This window comes from Dendrobates tinctorius, unplaced genomic scaffold (genome assembly GCF_039654945.1).
Source record: "Dendrobates tinctorius isolate UK_male_01 unplaced genomic scaffold, ASM3965494v1 ptg000090l, whole genome shotgun sequence".
Lineage (NCBI taxonomy): Eukaryota > Metazoa > Chordata > Amphibia > Anura > Dendrobatidae > Dendrobates > Dendrobates tinctorius.
In genome coordinates this window covers 4,007,695-4,026,034 of record NW_027361758.1, presented here as the reverse complement: position 1 = coordinate 4,026,034, position 18,340 = coordinate 4,007,695, and the positions used below count along the sequence as shown (strand labels likewise).

Sequence of the window (18,340 nt, the reverse complement as noted above, 5' to 3'; positions counted from 1 at the left end):
AAAAAGATCATTAGAAAGGTCTTGGTATTGTCCCCGCATATATTTATACATTGTAATAAGATCACCCCTAAGCCTTCGATTCTCCAAACTAAATAACCCCAAGTGTAATAACCTGTCTTGGTATTGCCGACCCCCCAGTTCCCTAATAACCTTGGTCGCTCTTCTCTGCACCCGCTCCAGTTCAGCTATGTCTTTCTTATACACCGGAGACCAGAACTGTACACAGTCTTTTCTAAGTGTGGTCGCACTAGTGACTTATATAGAGGTAAAATTATGTTCTCCTCATGAGCATCTATGCCTTTTTTAATGCATCCCATTATTTTATTTGCCTTTGCAGCAGCTGCCTGACACTGGCCACTAAATGTGAGTTTGTCGTCCACCCATACACCCAGGTCTTTTTCAGTGACTGTTTTGCCCAGTGTTTTACAATTAAGCACATAATTATACATCTTGTTCGTTCTACCCAAGTGCATGACCTTACATTTATCCCCATTAAAGCTCATTTGCCATTTATCAGCCCAAGCTTCTAGTTTACATAAATCCTCCTGTAATATAAAATTGTCCTCCTCTGTATTGATTACCCTGCAGAGTTTAGTGTCATCTGCAAATATTGAAATTCTACTCTCTATGCCCCTTACAAGGTCATTAATAAATATGTTAAAAAGAAGCGGGCCCAAAACTGACCCCTGTGGTACCCCACTGCTAACTGTGACCCAGTCCGAGTGTGCTCCATTAATAACCACCCTTTGTTTCCTATCCCTGAGCCAGCTCTTAACCCATCTACACATATTTTCCCCTATCCCCAGATCTTTTACCAGATCTGTCAACGCTGGGGAACACCGGATGTGGACCTAATGGCATCCCATCTCAATACCAAGGTCCCCAATTTCATGGCCAGGACACACGACCCGCGGTCGCTCGGAGCGGATGCCCTGGTCCAGGACTGGTCCCAGTTCCAACTCCTGTACATTTATCCACCCCTCCCCCTGATCCCCAGGGTTGTGAGGAAGATCAAACAAGAGGGAGTTCCAACCATCCTCATCGCGCCAGATTGGCCCAGACGTACATGGTACACAGACATCGTTCAACTTACGGCAGATACCCCCTGGCGTCTACCCGACCGGCACGACCTTCTGTCTCAAGGTCCGTTTTACCATCAGAATTCAGGGGCTCTCAGTTTGACGGCATGGCCCTTGAAACCTGGATTCTAACCCAGGCAGGGTTTTCACCGGAAGTCATTGCGACCATGATCAGGGCACGGAAGCCAGCCTCCGCCAAGATTTATTATCGTACCTGGAGAGCTTTCTTTTCCTGGTGCGAATCTCATGGACAAGTCCCACTCCCTTATTCTCTCCCGAAGGACCTAGGTTTTCTTCAATCGGGCCTAGACGCCAAGCTATCCCTAGGCTCGCTTAAGAGTCAGGTGTCAGCGCTTTCAGTCCTTTTTCAAAGGCGCATTGCTACCAAACCACAAGTAAGGACTTTCCTCCAGAGAGTTTCCCGATTGGTTCCTCCCTACAAACGTCCGCTGGACACGTGGGACCTCAATCTAGTCCTGACAGCATTGCAGGCATCACCCTTCGAACCCCTTAAAGAAGTTCCACTCTGCATTCTGTCACAAAGTGGTTTTTCTAGTGGCAATCACCTCGTTACGCAGAGTGTCGGAATTGTCAGCACTTTCCTGCAGACGGCCTTTCCTAGCCTTTCACCAGGACAAGGTGGTTCTCCGTACAGTACCATCCTTCCTTCCAAAGGTTGTGTCCAACTTCCACCTCAATGAGGAAATTTCACTGCCATCCCTTTGCCCGGTTCCGTTTCATAGAGTGGAGAAGGCTCTGCATACGCTTGACCTTGTCAGAGCATTGCGGATTTACGTGTCCAGGACTGCTCCCTTCCGGAAGTCTGATTCTCTCTTCATTCTTCCGGAAGGCGGTCGCAAGGGACTGCCGGCTTCCAAGGCTACCCTTGCCAGGTGGATCAAGTCCACCATACATGAGGCCTACCGACTTAACAGTTCCCCTCTTCCGGCCGGTATCACGGCACACTCTACACGGGCAGTGGGGGCCTCCTGGGCCATTCGGCACCAAGCTTCGGCACAACAAGTGTGTAAGGCGGCCACTTGGACTAGTCTGCACACGTTTACGAAACACTACAGTGTTCATACCCAGTCCTCAGCGGATGCGAGCCTGGGTAGACGGGTTTTGCAGGCGGCAGTGCCCCAAGTTTAGGGACCTGCTAGCACAATATTTGTCCATTGCTTCCCACCCAGGGACTGCTTTGGAACGTCCCATGGTTCTGTGTCCCCCAATGAGGCGACAGAGTAAAGGAGATTTTTGTGTACTCACCGTAAAATCTCTTTCTCTTAGCCTCTAATTGGGGGACACAGCTCCCACCCTGTTGCCCTTACGGGCCGTTTTTACGGTTAAGTTCTCATATTGTTCTTTGAGCTCGTACATAGTAGCCCTATTACAGGCATGGTTATGTTGTTATTGTTCCGTTCCTCCTAATGCTTTTGCACAAAACTGGAGATGGCTGACGCCATCCAGGGGTGTATACTCCAGAGGAGGAGCCATAGTTAATCTTTTTCAGATTATGCATAGTGTCGCCTCCTAGTGGACTGCAGCATAACACCCATGGTTCTGTGTCCCCTAATTAGAGGCTAAGAGAAAGAGATTTTACGGTGAGTACACAAAAATCTCCTTTTTTGTGCTGACATGCGCATTACCATGTGCACATCAGCGCACCCATAGACTATAATGGGTGTTTGGGTGAAAAAAAACGCATTGCTTGCGCATGCGGTTTTTTGGGACAAGTCGGACGCACAAAAAATGCAACAAGATGCATTTTGTGCGCCCGAGCACACACTACAAAAAAACGCATGTGTATGCGCACCCATGTAAAGTATAGGAAAAAAAAGCATGAGTTTTTTTTGCTCAAAAAACAAGCGCAAAAAAAAAACCGCAAGTGTGAAACCAGCCTTATAGTCCGAAAAATACGGTAGTTCCTATGATCTCTCTCTCTCTCAGGTCATAATCATACCATGAAATTGTTTTGTGAAATTGTTACATACTTATCACAACTTCAGATAATTGTGACAAAAAACACACTGCATGAAAATGGCCTTAAATGTTTTTCCAATCTCGTAAAGCGTTGCTCAAATATGACCTCTTTTTTGATTGGTGAACTCTAACTGACTTGACCCCCTTTTGCCCTGAGCGTTAAGAGACAGCCGTACTGGTTTAGCGCTGCCTCCCAGTTTTTACTTGCACTGTGTCATTAAATAATGCTCTGCTGCTGTTGCCCATACAGTGGGTAGCCAGTAGTGTCAATATACAGGGAAAATTCTATGAAAGTGATGTGGCACCTAATCAGCAACTGCAGCTTTATTTATTCACAGTTTCTGTCGGGGTCCAAGCACTAGAACTGCAACGTTTTGAAAGAGATGGTAATTGGTAGCAACATTTTTTTTTTTTATTGCCTTATGTGATATTTGATTTTTTTTTCCACTACATAGGGCTTATAATTATTTTTTCTTCTATATATCCTTGTAATTTTGATTCCAATTTATCATGCATTTTACTTCTTGCGCATTTCAGGAATTTAGCTGATCTACAAACAGAATTGTTAAAATCAGGACAGACTGTAAAACAACTGCAAGAAAATATTGAGCGGTTAACATCTGAAGCTAAGCGTTGCACTGAAGAAGCACAAGAGTCACATCGCCAAGCAATAAAAGCAATGACTTCTGAAATAGAAAGCTTGGTAAGTGTTTTACATTTCGAAAAATTGAGACATTGTAAATATGAGAACCCATATATATTTTGGGAAAAACCCTTTAAATGGTTTTCAGATCCCAGACATTTATAGAATATCTATAGTTTGAGTTTTACCACCTCTTGGACCCCAAAATATTGGGAGAACCAGGAGTCTTTTTCTTAACTACAGGAAACTTAAAAAAAAGAAAAAAAAAAAAAAAAGCTGTCTCATGTTAGCTGATCAGGAGTCCATTGCTCACCTGCCTCCGATTTTTCCTACCTGCCAGTGGGTGTTCCTGTTTAACTGATGTCTCCAGCTGTCCCAAACTGAGCTCTCTACCATGCTGGAAGCGGATGCAGAATTAGAGGCGTGCAGTAGCATGCTTACAAGCTCTACATCAATGAGCTTGTAAGCACTGCACTCTTTACCTAGGATACCGGACTTCATAGAATCGTAGAGTTGGAAGGGACCTCCTGGGCCATCTGGTCCAAACCCCTGCTTAACCCCTTCACCCCCAAGGGTGGTTTGCACATTCATGACCGGGCCAATTTTTACAATTCTGACCACTGTACCTTTATGAGGTCATAACTCTGGAACGCTTCCATGGATCCCGGTGATTCTGACATTGTTTTCTCGTGACATATTGTACTTCATGTTAGTGGTAAAATTTCATTCAAATAACTTGCGTTTATTTGTGAGAAAAACGGAAATTTGGCGAAAATTTTGCAAATTTCGCAATTTTCCAACTTTGAATTTTTATGCCCTTAAATCACAGAGATATGGCACCCAAAAAACTTGATAACTAACATTTCCCACATGTTTGCTTTACATCAGCACAATTTTGGAGCCAAAAATTTTTTTTGTTAGGAAGTTATAAGGGTTAAAAGTTGACCAGCGATTTTTCATTTTTACAACACCATTTTATTTTTACGGACCACATCACATTTGAAGCCACTTTGAGGGGTCTATATGATAGAAAATACCCAAAAGTGACACGATTCTAAAAACTGCACCCCTTAAGGTGCTCAAAACCACATTCAAGAAGTTTTTTAACCCTTTAGGTGCGTCACAGGAATTTTTTTGAATATTTAAAAAAAAATGAACATCTAACTTTTTTTCACAAAAAAAGTACTTCAGGTTCAATTTTTTTTTATTTTACCAAGGGTAACAGGAGAAATTGGACTGCAAAAGTTATTGTGCAATTTGTCCTGAGTATGCTGATACCTGATATGTGGGGGGGAACGACTGTTTCGGCGCATGGCAGAGCTCAGAATGGAAGGAGCGCCGTTTGACTTTTTCAATGCAAAATTGTCTGGAATTCAGATCGGACGCCATGTCACGTTTGGAGAGTCCCTGATGTACCTAAACAGTGGAAACCCCCTACAAGTGACCCCATTTTGGAAACTAGACCCCCCAAGGAACTTATCTAGATATGTGGTGAGAACTTTGAACCCACAAGGGCTTTACAGAAGTTTATAAAGTACAGCAGTACAATTAACAAATCATATTTTTTCCACAAAAATGATCTTTTCACCCCAATTTTTATTTTCCCAAGGGTAACAGGACCCTAAAAGTTATTGTGCAATTTGTCCTGAGTATGCTGATACCTCACATGTGGGGGTAAACCACTATTTGGGCGCATGGCAGAGCTCGGAAGGGAAGCAGCGCCATTTGACGTTTTTGGCTGGAATTGAGATCGGACACCATGTCGCGATTGGAAAACCCCTGATGTACCTAAACAGTGGAAACCCCCCACAAATGACCCCATTTTGGAAATGAGACCCCCTAAGGAACTTATCTAGATGTGTGGTGAGCACTTTGAACCCCCAAGGGCTTCACAGAAGTTTATAATGCCCGGGCATGAAAATAAAAAAATCGTATTTTTTCCACAAACATGATCAATTAGTCACCAATTTTTTCATTTTCCCAAGGGTAACAGGAGAAATTGGACCCCAAAAGTTGTTGTCCAATTTGTCATGAGTACGCTGACACCCCATATGTGGGAGAAAACTACTGTATGGACACACGTCGGGGCTTGGAAGGGAAGTAGTGACGTTTTGGAATGCAGACTTTGATGGAATGGTCTGCGGGTGTCATGTGCGTTTGGAGAGCCCCTGATGTACTTAAACTATTGAAACTCCCCACAAGTGACCCCATTTTGGACACTAGACCCCCCACGGAACTTATCTAGATGTGTGGTGAGCACTTTGAACCCCCAAGTGCTTCACAGAATTTTATAACGCTCGGACGTGAAAATAAAAAAATCATTTTTTTCCACAAAAAATGATATTTTTGCCCCCAATTTTTTATTTTCCTAAGGGTAACAGGAGAAATTGGACCCCAAAAATTGTTTTGCAATTTGTCCTGAGTAGGCTGATACCCTACATGTGGGGGTAAAACACTGTTTGGGCGCATGTCAGAGCTTGGAAGGGAAGGAGCACCATTTGACTTTTTCAACTCAGAATTGGCTGGAATTGAAATCAGACGCCATGTTGCATTTGGAGAGCCCCTGATGTGCCCAAACAGTGGAAACCCCCAATTCTAACTCCAACCCGAACCCCAACACACCCCTAACCCTAATCTCAGCCCTAACCCTAGCCCTACCCTAACCCTAACCGTAATGGAAAAATGGAAATAAATACATTTTTTTTATTTTATTATTTTTCCCTAACTAAGGGGGTGATAACGGGGGGTTTGATTTACTATTTATGGCGGTTTTTATGTTTGGCGGCTGTCGCACGCTAAAAGACGCTTTTTATTGTAAAAATAGTTTTTGCATCACCACATATTGAGAGCTATAATTTTTCGGTATCTTGATCCACAGAGTCATGTGAGGTCTTATTTTTTGCGGGACGAGTTGACGTTTTTATCGGTACCATTTTCGGGCACGTGACATTTTTTGATCGCTTTTTATTCCGATTTTTGGGACGCAGAATGAACAAAAACCAGCGTTTCATGAATTTCTTTTGGGGTGGGTGCGTTTACACCGCTCCGCGTGCGGTAAAATTGATAAAGCGGTTTTATTCTTCGGGTCAGTACGGTTACGGCGATACCTCATTTAGGTCGTTTTTTATGTTTTGTCGGTTTTATGCAATGAAAACTATTTTATATAAAAAATAATTATTTTTGCATCGCTTTATTCTGCGAGCTATAACTTTTTTATTTTTTCGCTGATGATGCTGTGTGGCGGCTCGTTTTTTGCGGGACAAGATGACGTTTTCAGCGGTACTATGGATATTTATATGCGTCTTTTTGATCGCGCGTTATTACACTTTTTGTTTGGCGGTATGATAATAAATCATTATTTTTTGCTTCGTTTTTTATTTTTATTTTTTAAGGGGTTCGCTAAAGGGGTTAACTAATGGGACAGTTTTATAGGGCGGGTCGTTTCGGACGCGGCGATACCTAATATGTGTACTTTTATTGTTTTTTTATTTTGTTTTTTTTTTTTATTTTCAAAAAATGGATTTATTTGGGGGAATATTTTTTTTTTTTTTGTAATTTATTTGGCGATTTTAATTATTTTAACACTTTATTTTTATTTTTTTTTTACTTTATTAAATAGTCCCAGGTGGGACATCACTGTTCTGTGACAGATCGCTGATCTGTCACATCACAGATCACTGTGACAGATCAGCGATCTGTCACAGGCAGTGCACAAGGCTTCCTCATGCCTGCGCTTTGCAGGCACTGAGGAAGCCAGCTTCCTGCAGGCCCCCGAAGGCCCCCGTCGCCATCTTGGATTCGGGGGCCTGCAGGAAAGGAGCCCCCGGCAGCAGCGCTGCACATTGCGCTGCCGTGGGGGGCTCAGGGAAGCACGGAGGGAGCCTCCTCCCTGCCGATCATAGAATCGTAGAGTTGGAAGGGACCTCCTGGGCCATCTGGTCCAACCCCCTGCTCAAAGCAGGATTCGCTAAATCATCCCAGTCAGATGTCTGTCCAGCCTCTGTTTGAAGACTTCCATTGAAGGAGAACTCACCACTTCTCGTGGCAGCCTGTTCCACTCATTGATCACTCTAACTGTCAAAAATTTTTTTCTAATATCTAATCTGTGTCTCCTCCCATTCAGTTTCATCCCATTGCTTCTAGTCTTTCCTTGTGCAAATGAGAATAAAGTTGATCCTTCTACAATGTGACAGCCCTTTAGATATTTGTAGACAGCTATTAAGTCTCCTCTCAGTCTTCTCTTCTGCAAACTAAACATTCCCAAATCCTGCAACCTTTCCTCATAAGACAGGGTTTGCAGACCGGTCACCATTCTGGTCGCTCTTTTCTGACCTTGCTCCAGTTTGTTGATGTATTTTTTAAAATGTGGTGCCCAAAACTGGACACTATATTCCAGATGAGGTCTGACCAAAGAGGAGTAGAGGGAAATAATGACTTCACGTGATCTAGACTGTATGCTTCTGTTAATACATCCTAGAATTGCATTTGCCTTTTTTGCTGCTGCATCACACTGTTAAATCAACATGAAATCCAACAAATAATTATCAAGTGCCATTAAAGCAATACAAAATCCCGTCCGTCCCATGGGTAGTAGGAAAAATTACACCGTCTTATTTTGTTTAGTTGGAAGCTTATTCTCATGAACCATTTGTTATATTTGGGGACATTTTGAAGACAAGTTTTCCCTTTGGCTTCCATGCTGTGATGAAGACTTCTATTAATAAGAAGAATAAAATTACGTTCTTGTGCATAATAATGGAATTATTGATTTTTTTATCGATTGGTTATTTTTGTGTAGAACAATTATGTGATTGGGGTATATATAACACTATTGTATATTAAATATGTATCTTTATATGTATATTTATTTATGCATATTCATATTTATTATGATATATAGAGCAATTTTGCAGTATATAAAAAATTTTTTCATGAAGTATATTATATATTTGCACTATGTCAGTAAATTAATTGTTGTAGTAGTATTGTATTTATAATAATGTACTGGTTATCATTGTGTTACACTGGTTTGTTATTTGTATGTAATTCTATTATTGCACAGTATTGAGCACTGTTCACTTTATATAGGTTTTTGCACAAGAACGTTCTTTGTCAGCATTGATTGATTTCCAAGGAGCGCACCCGTCTTAATTGTCTGCTGCATGACTCTGAATTCTCCGGCGAGATGGGGAATGCCGGCATACACGTGACCATTACTATAGTCACCGGTGTGCTTGCGTTTCACAGACCGGGGTTGAGGAGCAATTTTTACTGGCAGCGGCTTTATGACGTGGTGCGCCATTTTATGGATAATCAATCTTGATTGGCTGTGTTGCTCAACAATTGTTGTTGTGGCACTAGTTAAAAGACCTGCTTTTCTCTATCCGGGTTACACGCCCCCTGAGGAAGAGGACGAAACGCGCGTCGGGGAGTGGGACACGCGGCTACAGATAGCCATGTAAGCTAGTGGTTTTACCATTGTTTTCTCCTTCGTCTCATTGGGGGACACAGAGACTGTGGGTGTGTGCTTCTGCCGTCTGGAGGCTGACACTAAGTATACAAAAAAAGAGTTAGCTCCTCCTCCGCCGCATACACCCTCGCCCCCAGACCGGGCGTAACTCAGTTTTTTGCTTAGTGTCTGATGGAGGCACACGCAGTCTGGAGCTCCAGACTAGATTTTTTTTTTTTTTTCTCTTTCTATGAAGATAAGATAGGGGCGACGGATCCTATAGAGAGGGTCCGATCTCCCCAAATCATCAACGGGCGACCACGTGTGAGTAGCCCTCCACGTGTTTCCTCTCCCGCACCGAGGGACACATCTGGGACTTTTCCCCAGACAACCATTTTTCTTTGTTATTTTTTAAAGAGGCGGCAACGCATCCTGATAAGAGGATTCGGTTTCCCCATAAACCCCAACGGGCGAGCACGTGTGAGCGATCCTCCACGTTGTTCCTCTCCTGCAGCGTGGGAATTCATTAATGCCCCTACCACCCCTAGGTAGTGAGACCAGGGGTGGAGTTGGAGGCGCAGGTGAGCCAAGGGATCGAAGCGTCCCGGTACCAGTAGCCTCCCCCTCCCTGCCAGGGATGGGGTTGAGAGCACCTCAAGAGAGCCCCCACGGCGGTCCGGCTCACCTTTGTTAATAGGGAGACCGGGACCAGGTAGTCCGCCTCTCACCCGGCGCTGCCCCCGGCGGGTAACGCCGCACGCGGAGTGCGGCCAGAAGCCCCGCAGGCGGCCGCGGCCCCCGCTGTATGGGGAGGTCCGTGAGTTCCGCGCGAGGCCCCGCCCGCCGACTTCCGGGGGTAGCCGGAAGCCCCGCCCACTAACTTCCAATCCGGGGGGGCGGAGAACGGCGGGCGCGCACAGTTACCGGAGAGCTCCCTCCCCCTCCTTGCATGTCCTCGCCGGAGTGCGGCCGGAAGCCCCGCCGCCTCTCTCCCAGAGTGCGCCGCACGCCCCGTGGAAGAGACGCAAGGTGGGACGTTACCGGTGGGTGAGTGCAACCCCGTTTCGAGTGCCGCACTGGTAGTCAAGGAAGGGGTTACCCTCCTCCTCCTACCCTACCTTGCAATATGTCTGGCAAAGGGAAAGCTCACTCTTTCCTATACGCTGTTTGCGTTTCCTGTGGGGTCAGGCTGCCTAAGGCGCAGCCGGGTAAATTTTGTGAAGCCTGCGAGTCGGAGCGAGCCCAGGAGCCCCCCATTGTTGCAGAGCCCAGGGGTCAGGACCCCCCAGAATGGGTGGTGTCTTTATCACACTCTATGATGTCCCTTACAAGGGCAATTGAGTCTTTTCGAGGCCCGGACAGGGACAAGGATGGTGGTCTGCCAGCGGAAGACAGCTCGTCCACGTCTCAGGACCCTCCGTCCGTTAGGGGCCGCTCCAGCACCAGACAAGCTCATGGCAAGAGAGCTCGTTCCCCGTCGGCCGGGCCCTCTGGGGCTTCGGCGGCGGGTATTAGGGTATCTCGTTCCCCGTCGCCGAGCTCAGGAAGTGAGCAGGATGAGGAGGAGGAGGAGGCCTGGAATCCAGAAAGCCTGGGATATCAAGACTCGGTGGACAGCCTCATTGAGGCAGTCAACCATACATTAGATATCGAGGACGATGTGTCCACGGCCTCAGGTCACAAGGTCTCCTTCAAGAAGACCAGGCGACCGCATAGAAAGTTTGCCACGCATCCGGAGTTCGAGGATCTAGTCCAGAAACATAGGGAACACCCGGATAAGCGTTTTGCAATGCAAAAAGCGCTGCGAGCAAAGTATCCGTTTCCTCCTGAACTCCATAAAGGATGGGTGGAGTCGCCAGTAGTGGACCCACCGGTATCACGTTTAGCATCAAGATCGCTATTGTCGATACCCAGCGGTTCTTCTATCAAGGACCCAACTGATCGCCTCATAGAGGGGCTTGCCCGCTCGGTGTATGAGGCAGCAGGGTCGGCTCTGGCCCCCTCCTTTGCGGCTACTTGGGTGGCTAAGGCCATGGTTTCATGGGCAGACGCTCTGCATAAGGCCCTCCAAGACAGGGATCTGCCCGCGGAGGTCTTGGAGGTGACAAATCAGATATCAGGGGCAAGTGATTATCTCATCAGCGCCTCTCTGGACGCGGCCGAGTGTTCTGCTGTGGCAGCAGCAAATGCGATCGCCGTTAGGCGAGCATTATGGCTGAGATTGTGGAAAGCGGATTCTATCTCTAAAAAATCCTTGACCTCATTGCCTTTTCAAGGCAATCGGTTGTTCGGTGAGAAGCTTGATAAGCTTATCTCAGAAGCCACAGGGGGGAGGAGTAGTTTCCTCCCGCAGCAGAGGACTTGGCCAGCATTCAGGCAGACGCAGAGGCGTTTTCGGCCCTTTCGTAGCCCCTGGAGGGGGACTTCGGCCAGGGCATCCACCTCCGCGAACGATGGTCAGATTAAGGAAAGGCAATCTTCTTACAGGGCCAATCCGCTGGGCAGAGGCCGAGGCCGTTTGCCCAGAACGAGGGGGACCAGATCCCAAAAGCCTCCAGCAAAATGACTCGAGGCGCTTCGTACCTACGGACGACAGAGTGGGCGGACGCCTACTAAGGTTCAGCCACGTTTGGGTCGCAGTGGCACGCGACGCTTGGGTGGCAGAATTGATATCGTCCGGGTACAAGATAGAGTTTGTCGGACTCCCGCCACGACGATTCTTCCGTTCCCGGCTTTCTGGAAGAGAATCGCAGGCGGAAGGTTTGTTACAGGCCATAATGACGCTACAGCGCAACGGGGTCATTGTCCCAGTGCCGGAAAGCGAAGAGACGCAAGGTTTTTACTCCAACCTGTTTTCGGTCCCCAAAAAGGACGGGACAGTAAGGCCAGTTCTGGATCTAAAGATCCTGAACAAATTCATCAGGGTCAGACGGTTCCGGATGGAATCCCTCCGCTCGGTCATTGCAGCCATGGATCCAGGGGAGTTCCTAGCCTCGATCGATGTGCAGGATGCATATCTACACATTCCGATTTTTCCTCCACACCAGAGGTTCCTGCGTTTTGCGATCGGAGGGCGACATTTCCAATTTGTTGCTCTGCCCTTCGGTCTGGCCACTGCCCCCAGAGTCTTTACAAAGATAATGGCGGTGGTTATGGCCATCCTGCATGCTCGGGGCATAACGGTACTACCTTACCTGGACGACCTTTTGGTAAAGGGGCCGTCGTTTCAGGCGTGCCAAGAGAATGTCAGTATCACGCTGGATACCCTGGCCCGTCTAGGCTGGTTGATCAATCGGAACAAGTCGTCCTTGGTTCCAGCCCAGAGAATCGTATTCCTAGGCATGGTTTTCAACACCTCCCAGGGGCTGGTGATCCTCCCTCAGGACAAGGCGCGAAGGATCAAACAGGGGGTACGGAACCTTCTACAGCCGGGCACCAGATCCATCCGGTACGGCATGAGTGTGTTGGGCAGAATGGTGGCGGCGATGGAGGCAATCCCGTTTGCCCAGTTCCATCTCCGTCCGCTTCAGCATGCGCTCTTGTCAGCATGGGACCGAAGGCTGCTATCTCTCAGTCATCGGTGCAATTTGTCTCCGCCGGTCCGACGATCACTCCGATGGTGGACTCGCGACTCGTCTCTGGTCCAGGGGAAACCCTTTCCCCCGGAACAGTGGTTAGTGGTGACGACCGATGCAAGCCTGCAGGGCTGGGGAGCAGTTTTCCAGAGTCACACAGCCCAGGGGCGGTGGTCCATTCGGGAGGTAATTCTCCCGATCAACATTCTGGAGATACGAGCGATACGATTGGCCCTGCAACATTTTCAGCGTTTGCTGAGACACCGGTCGGTGCGCATTCAGTCGGACAATGCTACAGCAGTAGCGTATGTGAACCATCAAGGGGGCACGCGCAGCCAAGCAGCCATGCGCGAGGTTGGGCTGGTACTGCGTTGGGCCGAGAAAAACCACGTGGTAATTTCAGCGGTGCACATTCCGGGAGTCGAAAACTGGGCGGCAGATTTTCTCAGCCGACGGGGTCGCAGCAGGAGAATGGTCCCTGCACCCCGAGGTTTTTCAACAGATCTGCCAACGGTGGGGGACACCAGACGTGGACCTTATGGCATCCAGAGAGAACGCCAAAGTACAAAGGTTCGTTGCTCGATCCCTCGACCCGCAGGCAATCGCAGCAGACGCTCTGGTGCTCCCGTGGAGCCAGTTTCGTCTCCCGTACTTGTTCCCCCCGCTACCTCTGCTTCCAAGAGTCATCAGAAAGATAAGGAGAGAGAAGGTTCCAGCAATTCTGCTGGCCCCAGACTGGCCTCGGCGGGCCTGGTATGCAGATCTGGTTCAACTAGTGGTGGACGTACCCTGGCGTCTCCCAGATCGGCCGGACTTGCTGTCCCAGGGGCCGATCTACCATCCGAATTTAGGGGCCCTGTGTTTGACGGCGTGGCCATTGAATCTTGGCTGTTAACACAGGCAGGATTCAGGCGCGATGTGGTGGCCACGATGGTGAGTGCCCGAAAGCCTTCCTCGGCGAGAGTATATCATCGGACTTGGGAAGTTTTTTTCCGTTGGTGTAGGGATCGCGGAGTGGCTCCTCTGGTTTTTTCGATCCCCAACGTACTGGCTTTTCTGCAGGCAGGGCTGGACGCAGGATTGGCTCCGAGTTCGCTCAGAACGCAAATCTCGGCCCTGTCGGTGCTGTTCCAACGAAAGGTCGCTTCGGTCTGGCAGGTTAGGACGTTTATGCAGGGGGTCGCACATTTAGTACCCCCCTATAAGGCGCCGACGGAATCATGGGACCTGAACTTGGTGCTCAGGGCCCTTCAGGAGGCTCCTTTCGAACCATTGCAAGAAGTCTCCTTACCTTACTTGTCCAGAAAGGTCGTTTTTCTGGTTGCTATAACGTCTATTAGGCGGGTTTCGGAATTGGCGGCTCTATCTTGTAAACCGCCGTTCCTGACTTTTTATAAGGATAAGGTAGTTTTAAGGCCAGCTCCTCCCTTCTTGCCGAAGGTTGTCTCGGCATTCCATATCAACGAAGACATTGTCTTACCCTCGTTTTGCCCGGCACCGGTGCACAGGGTAGAAAAGGCATTGCACACCCTGGATCTGGTAAGAGCCCTTAGGAGGTATGTGACAAGGACAGCGCCTTTCCGCCAGACAGACTCTCTATTCGTGATTCCAGAAGGGCGGCGGAAGGGGCTCGCTGCCTCCAGAGCGACTTTGGCCAGATGGGTTCGCCTGACGGTCCAAGAATCTTATCAAATCAGTGGCACGCCGGTTCCGGCAGGGATTAAGGCACACTCGGCTCGAGCAGTGGGTGCCTCATGGGCACTGCGACACCAGGCTTCAGCGGAGCAGGTGTGCAAGGCAGCTACCTGGTCCAGTTTGCATACGTTTGTCAAACATTATAACGTACATACCCAGGCATCCGCGGATGCAAGCCTGGGAAGAAAGATTCTCCAGGCAGCAGTTGCGCACCTCTAATCAGGGGAGCAAAATAGCATGGATTGGGTGAGCTAAGATCCCGCCCAGGGACTGCTTTAGAACGTCCCACAGTCTCTGTGTCCCCCAATGAGACGAAGGAGAAACATGGATTTTTGTGAGTACTCACCGTAAAATCCTTTTCTCCGAGACGCTCATTGGGGGACACAGCACCCACCCTACTAGCCAGTTGGCTTTTGCTTATTTTTGAGTTATACAAATCCTTATGTAAGGATCAGGGTGGTCCCTTTTCCAGACGTATAATTTCTTGCCTGAGTTTAAGGCGCGTTCTCCTACTGCTTATGCACTAAACTGAGTTACGCCCGGTCTGGGGGCGAGGGTGTATGCGGCGGAGGAGGAGCTAACTCTTTTTTTGTATACTTAGTGTCAGCCTCCAGACGGCAGAAGCACACACCCACAGTCTCTGTGTCCCCCAATGAGCGTCTCGGAGAAAAGGATTTTACGGTGAGTACTCACAAAAATCCATGTTTCCCTTATTGTGGGTTAGCATTATTTGCATACACATACATTTATTCTGATGTGCTTCCTGGCTTTATAATGAGTTAGGGCACTCACATTGATTGGGTTGCAAGGATCGCTAGCTAGCGGTATCAGCATTTGCAGGTAGAATGGTTTTGTGATCATCATGCGATGGTGTTTATGAGGAGCCCCTTTTTTTCTTTACACTCATATCATTGCGATTGGAGTTGATTAGTATTAATAATTTTTGGTTTTTCTCTTGACACATATTTTGATTTTTCATATTTCATGTATATTTCATCATTAGCATGTATTTTCACACATTGTTCTATCCATACCGACTTTCTGGATACATATAGCAATTGTCGTGTCCTCTAACAGAGGTTTTCCATGGTTTGTTTTTATATGTTTCAATAAAATATGTTTTTTTATATATGTGAATAGTGCTTTTTCTGTGTCGGGGTAATTTTTCCTACTACCCATGGGACGGACGGGATTTTGTATTGCATCACACTGTTGACTCATATTCAGTCTGTGATCTATTAGTATACCCAAGTCTTTTTCACATGTGCTGTCACTTAGCCCTATTCCTCCCATTCTATATATGCTTTTTTCATTTTTATTGCCCAGATGTAGTACTTTGCATTTCTCCCTGTTAAAAACCATTCTGTTAGTTGCTGCCCACTTCTCCAGTTTATTTAAATCTTTTTGAATCCTCTCTCTCTCTTCTCTAGTATTAGCTATCCCTCCTAGCTTTGTGTCATCAGCAAATTTAATCAGTTTACCCTCAATTCCTTCATCTAAATCGTTGATAAAGATGTTGAACAATACAGGGCCCAGGACAGAGCCCTGTGGTACCCCACTTGAGACATCCTTCCAACTGGATGTGCAGCCATTTACGACCACTCTTTGGGTCCGATCACTAAGCCAGTTATGAATCCACCTGACAGTTGCCTTGTCCATTCCATACTTAGTCATTTTTTCAATAAGGATTGTATGAGAGACTTTGTCAAATGCTTTGCTGAAGTCAAGATATACTATATCTACAGCATTTCCTTGATCCACCCAATCAGTGATACCGTTATAGAAGGAAATTAAGTTAGTCTGACATGACTTATTAGTTACAAACCCATGCTGGCTCTGTTTAATCACTTCATTCTTATCCAGGTATTGACATACATGTTGTTTAATAATTTGTTCAAAGATCTTTCCTGGTATAGAAGTCAGACTCACCGGCCTATAGTTGCCTGGGTCCACCTTCTTCCCCTTTTTGAAGAAGGTGTACCCAGGCAACTATAGGCCGGTGAGTCTGAAACGCGTGTCAGGGTGAGGGACGTGGCACAGGAAACTTTATATGTGAGTTACTAATATAATTATAATGCGGTGACTGAGCCCTGGTAGTGAGGAAACACATTGAGTGTTTTTCATTATTCATATGTATTGGCTATGGCTTGCTAGGCTTTAATGCAATTGTTCATGATGCTATTTATTATTCATAATGGCTACAATTAAAGGGCCAATACCAGTTTGATTTTGTATATGTATAATCACATTTTTAAGTATTTCATAGCCTCTTTTTGTCCCGCCATAGAGGTTATTTTGGCTTGAATAATTTATCTTTGTTATTTATGATATTTTTAATGAAATTTTCCATGTGGAATAATAATTTCATACTTTGTACATTGTTCTTGTTTCTGTTTTAATTTACATATGAAACAGGTTTGTTAAATCAATGTGCCTCACATATAATCTTTATCTTATTGGATCTTTTGGTTGATTATAAGTGACACAGAGCTGGAATCAGGGTCTCTGTGACTATTTTATAGTGCCTTCAGATTGGAAAGCATAAACCTGTTGATTCCCTTTAATGCAAAAAATAGAATTCAAAATATCCCTTTAAGGTCCTCCATTTATGCAGTGAATCTTATTATGTGATCTGACAAATGACACTCAGACCTTTGGGTTGCATTTTAGTTTTGGTAGACTTTGGTAATTTGTATTCAAACATTTTCTTTGGTTTCCCTTAGAAACTCACAATTGAAAAACTTCACCTTGAGAATAAAGAGATGCAATCTTTGAAAGAAAAATGTATTTCGGATTTAGTTTCCCAACATCAAACTGCAATCAATGAGCTGAATCAAAATCTACAGGTTAAAGAGGAAATGTGGAAGGTGGCCCAGGTCAAACAAACAGAAGAGGTCCAACAGCAAGTGGAAAAGGCCAAGGTATTTTTCTCTGTGGTTCTGGGAAATTTACATATTAAATATTAATTAATAAATATTTTCTCTGGCTCTTTATAAAGTTTTATTCAAGGTTTTTTGCTCTTAAGAATTTCTCTATGCAAAGAAAATCACACTCCATTCTTTACTGTGATGGTACGTACATTAACGTAACCCCGTCACAGATGCACATATGAGATGCTATAAATACATCAATCCAAAGTGTTCGCAGAATCATATAGTCAAAAGTTAGTAATTACGAAGTCTAATACCTTCACATATGTGCTACTGTGGTTTGCTAATATTACTGTACATCATTTCTATATGACTTCTGGCATATCAGACACAAGGAAACCCATAGGCATTAATAATGATTCATTATTTCCTATGTGTTCGTTATACACCTGTCTTCATATGGAATTTAATATGTACACATTTCCTTTGTAATTAATACTATTAACAGAATTGCTTAGAAACATCACTATCACCTAATCTTCCAGTGATCTATCACTAATCTTATTTGGCTTTATTTTATATGTGAGTTGAGATGATAGTTTTAAAACATTTATTTTTAAAGCTGAACTTATAGGGGAATCTAAATTCAAAGCCAGCTTCTTTTAATAGGGTAAGGTAAGCTGTAAAGAAAATATATATTTGCACATTGCAGAACACACCTAGGGAAGTAAAAAAAAAACTGGTTTAGAAATATTCATTTACCTAAAGGAGTTGTCTAGTTTTCCTGTCATCAGAGCGCACCACTCCTGGCCTCTGGCTTCCTGCTTGTTGGGGGGCTGTGCAATGTTAGAGTGCCAAATTGTTCATTACTGCACAGGAAGGGAGAAGCGTGGGTAAACTGAGGTTAGCCCGATCCATCTATCTGGCCAGCTTCAGATCAGCGCTTTTAAGCTATTTAGCAAACAGCTTGCAAGCGTGCCTAGGACACTGGCAACCTTTGAGGTGATAGCATAAACTTGATTCCAACTAACCCATTTGCTCTATGCTCA

General features: G+C 45.8%; 1 protein-coding gene across 9 annotated transcripts in view; it reads left to right on the top strand.

The window, feature by feature from the left end:
• Positions 1-18,340, top strand: part of CLIP1 (CAP-Gly domain containing linker protein 1) — a 231,158-nt gene that overhangs the window by 130,137 nt on the left and 82,681 nt on the right. For all 9 annotated transcript variants that reach the window (XM_073586024.1, XM_073586022.1, XM_073586020.1 and 6 more), the window contains 2 exons: positions 3,597-3,762; positions 17,145-17,342. In XM_073586024.1, the coding sequence (XP_073442125.1) occupies positions 3,597-3,762; positions 17,145-17,342 (364 nt within the window). The remainder of the gene's footprint in view (positions 1-3,596; positions 3,763-17,144; positions 17,343-18,340) is intronic.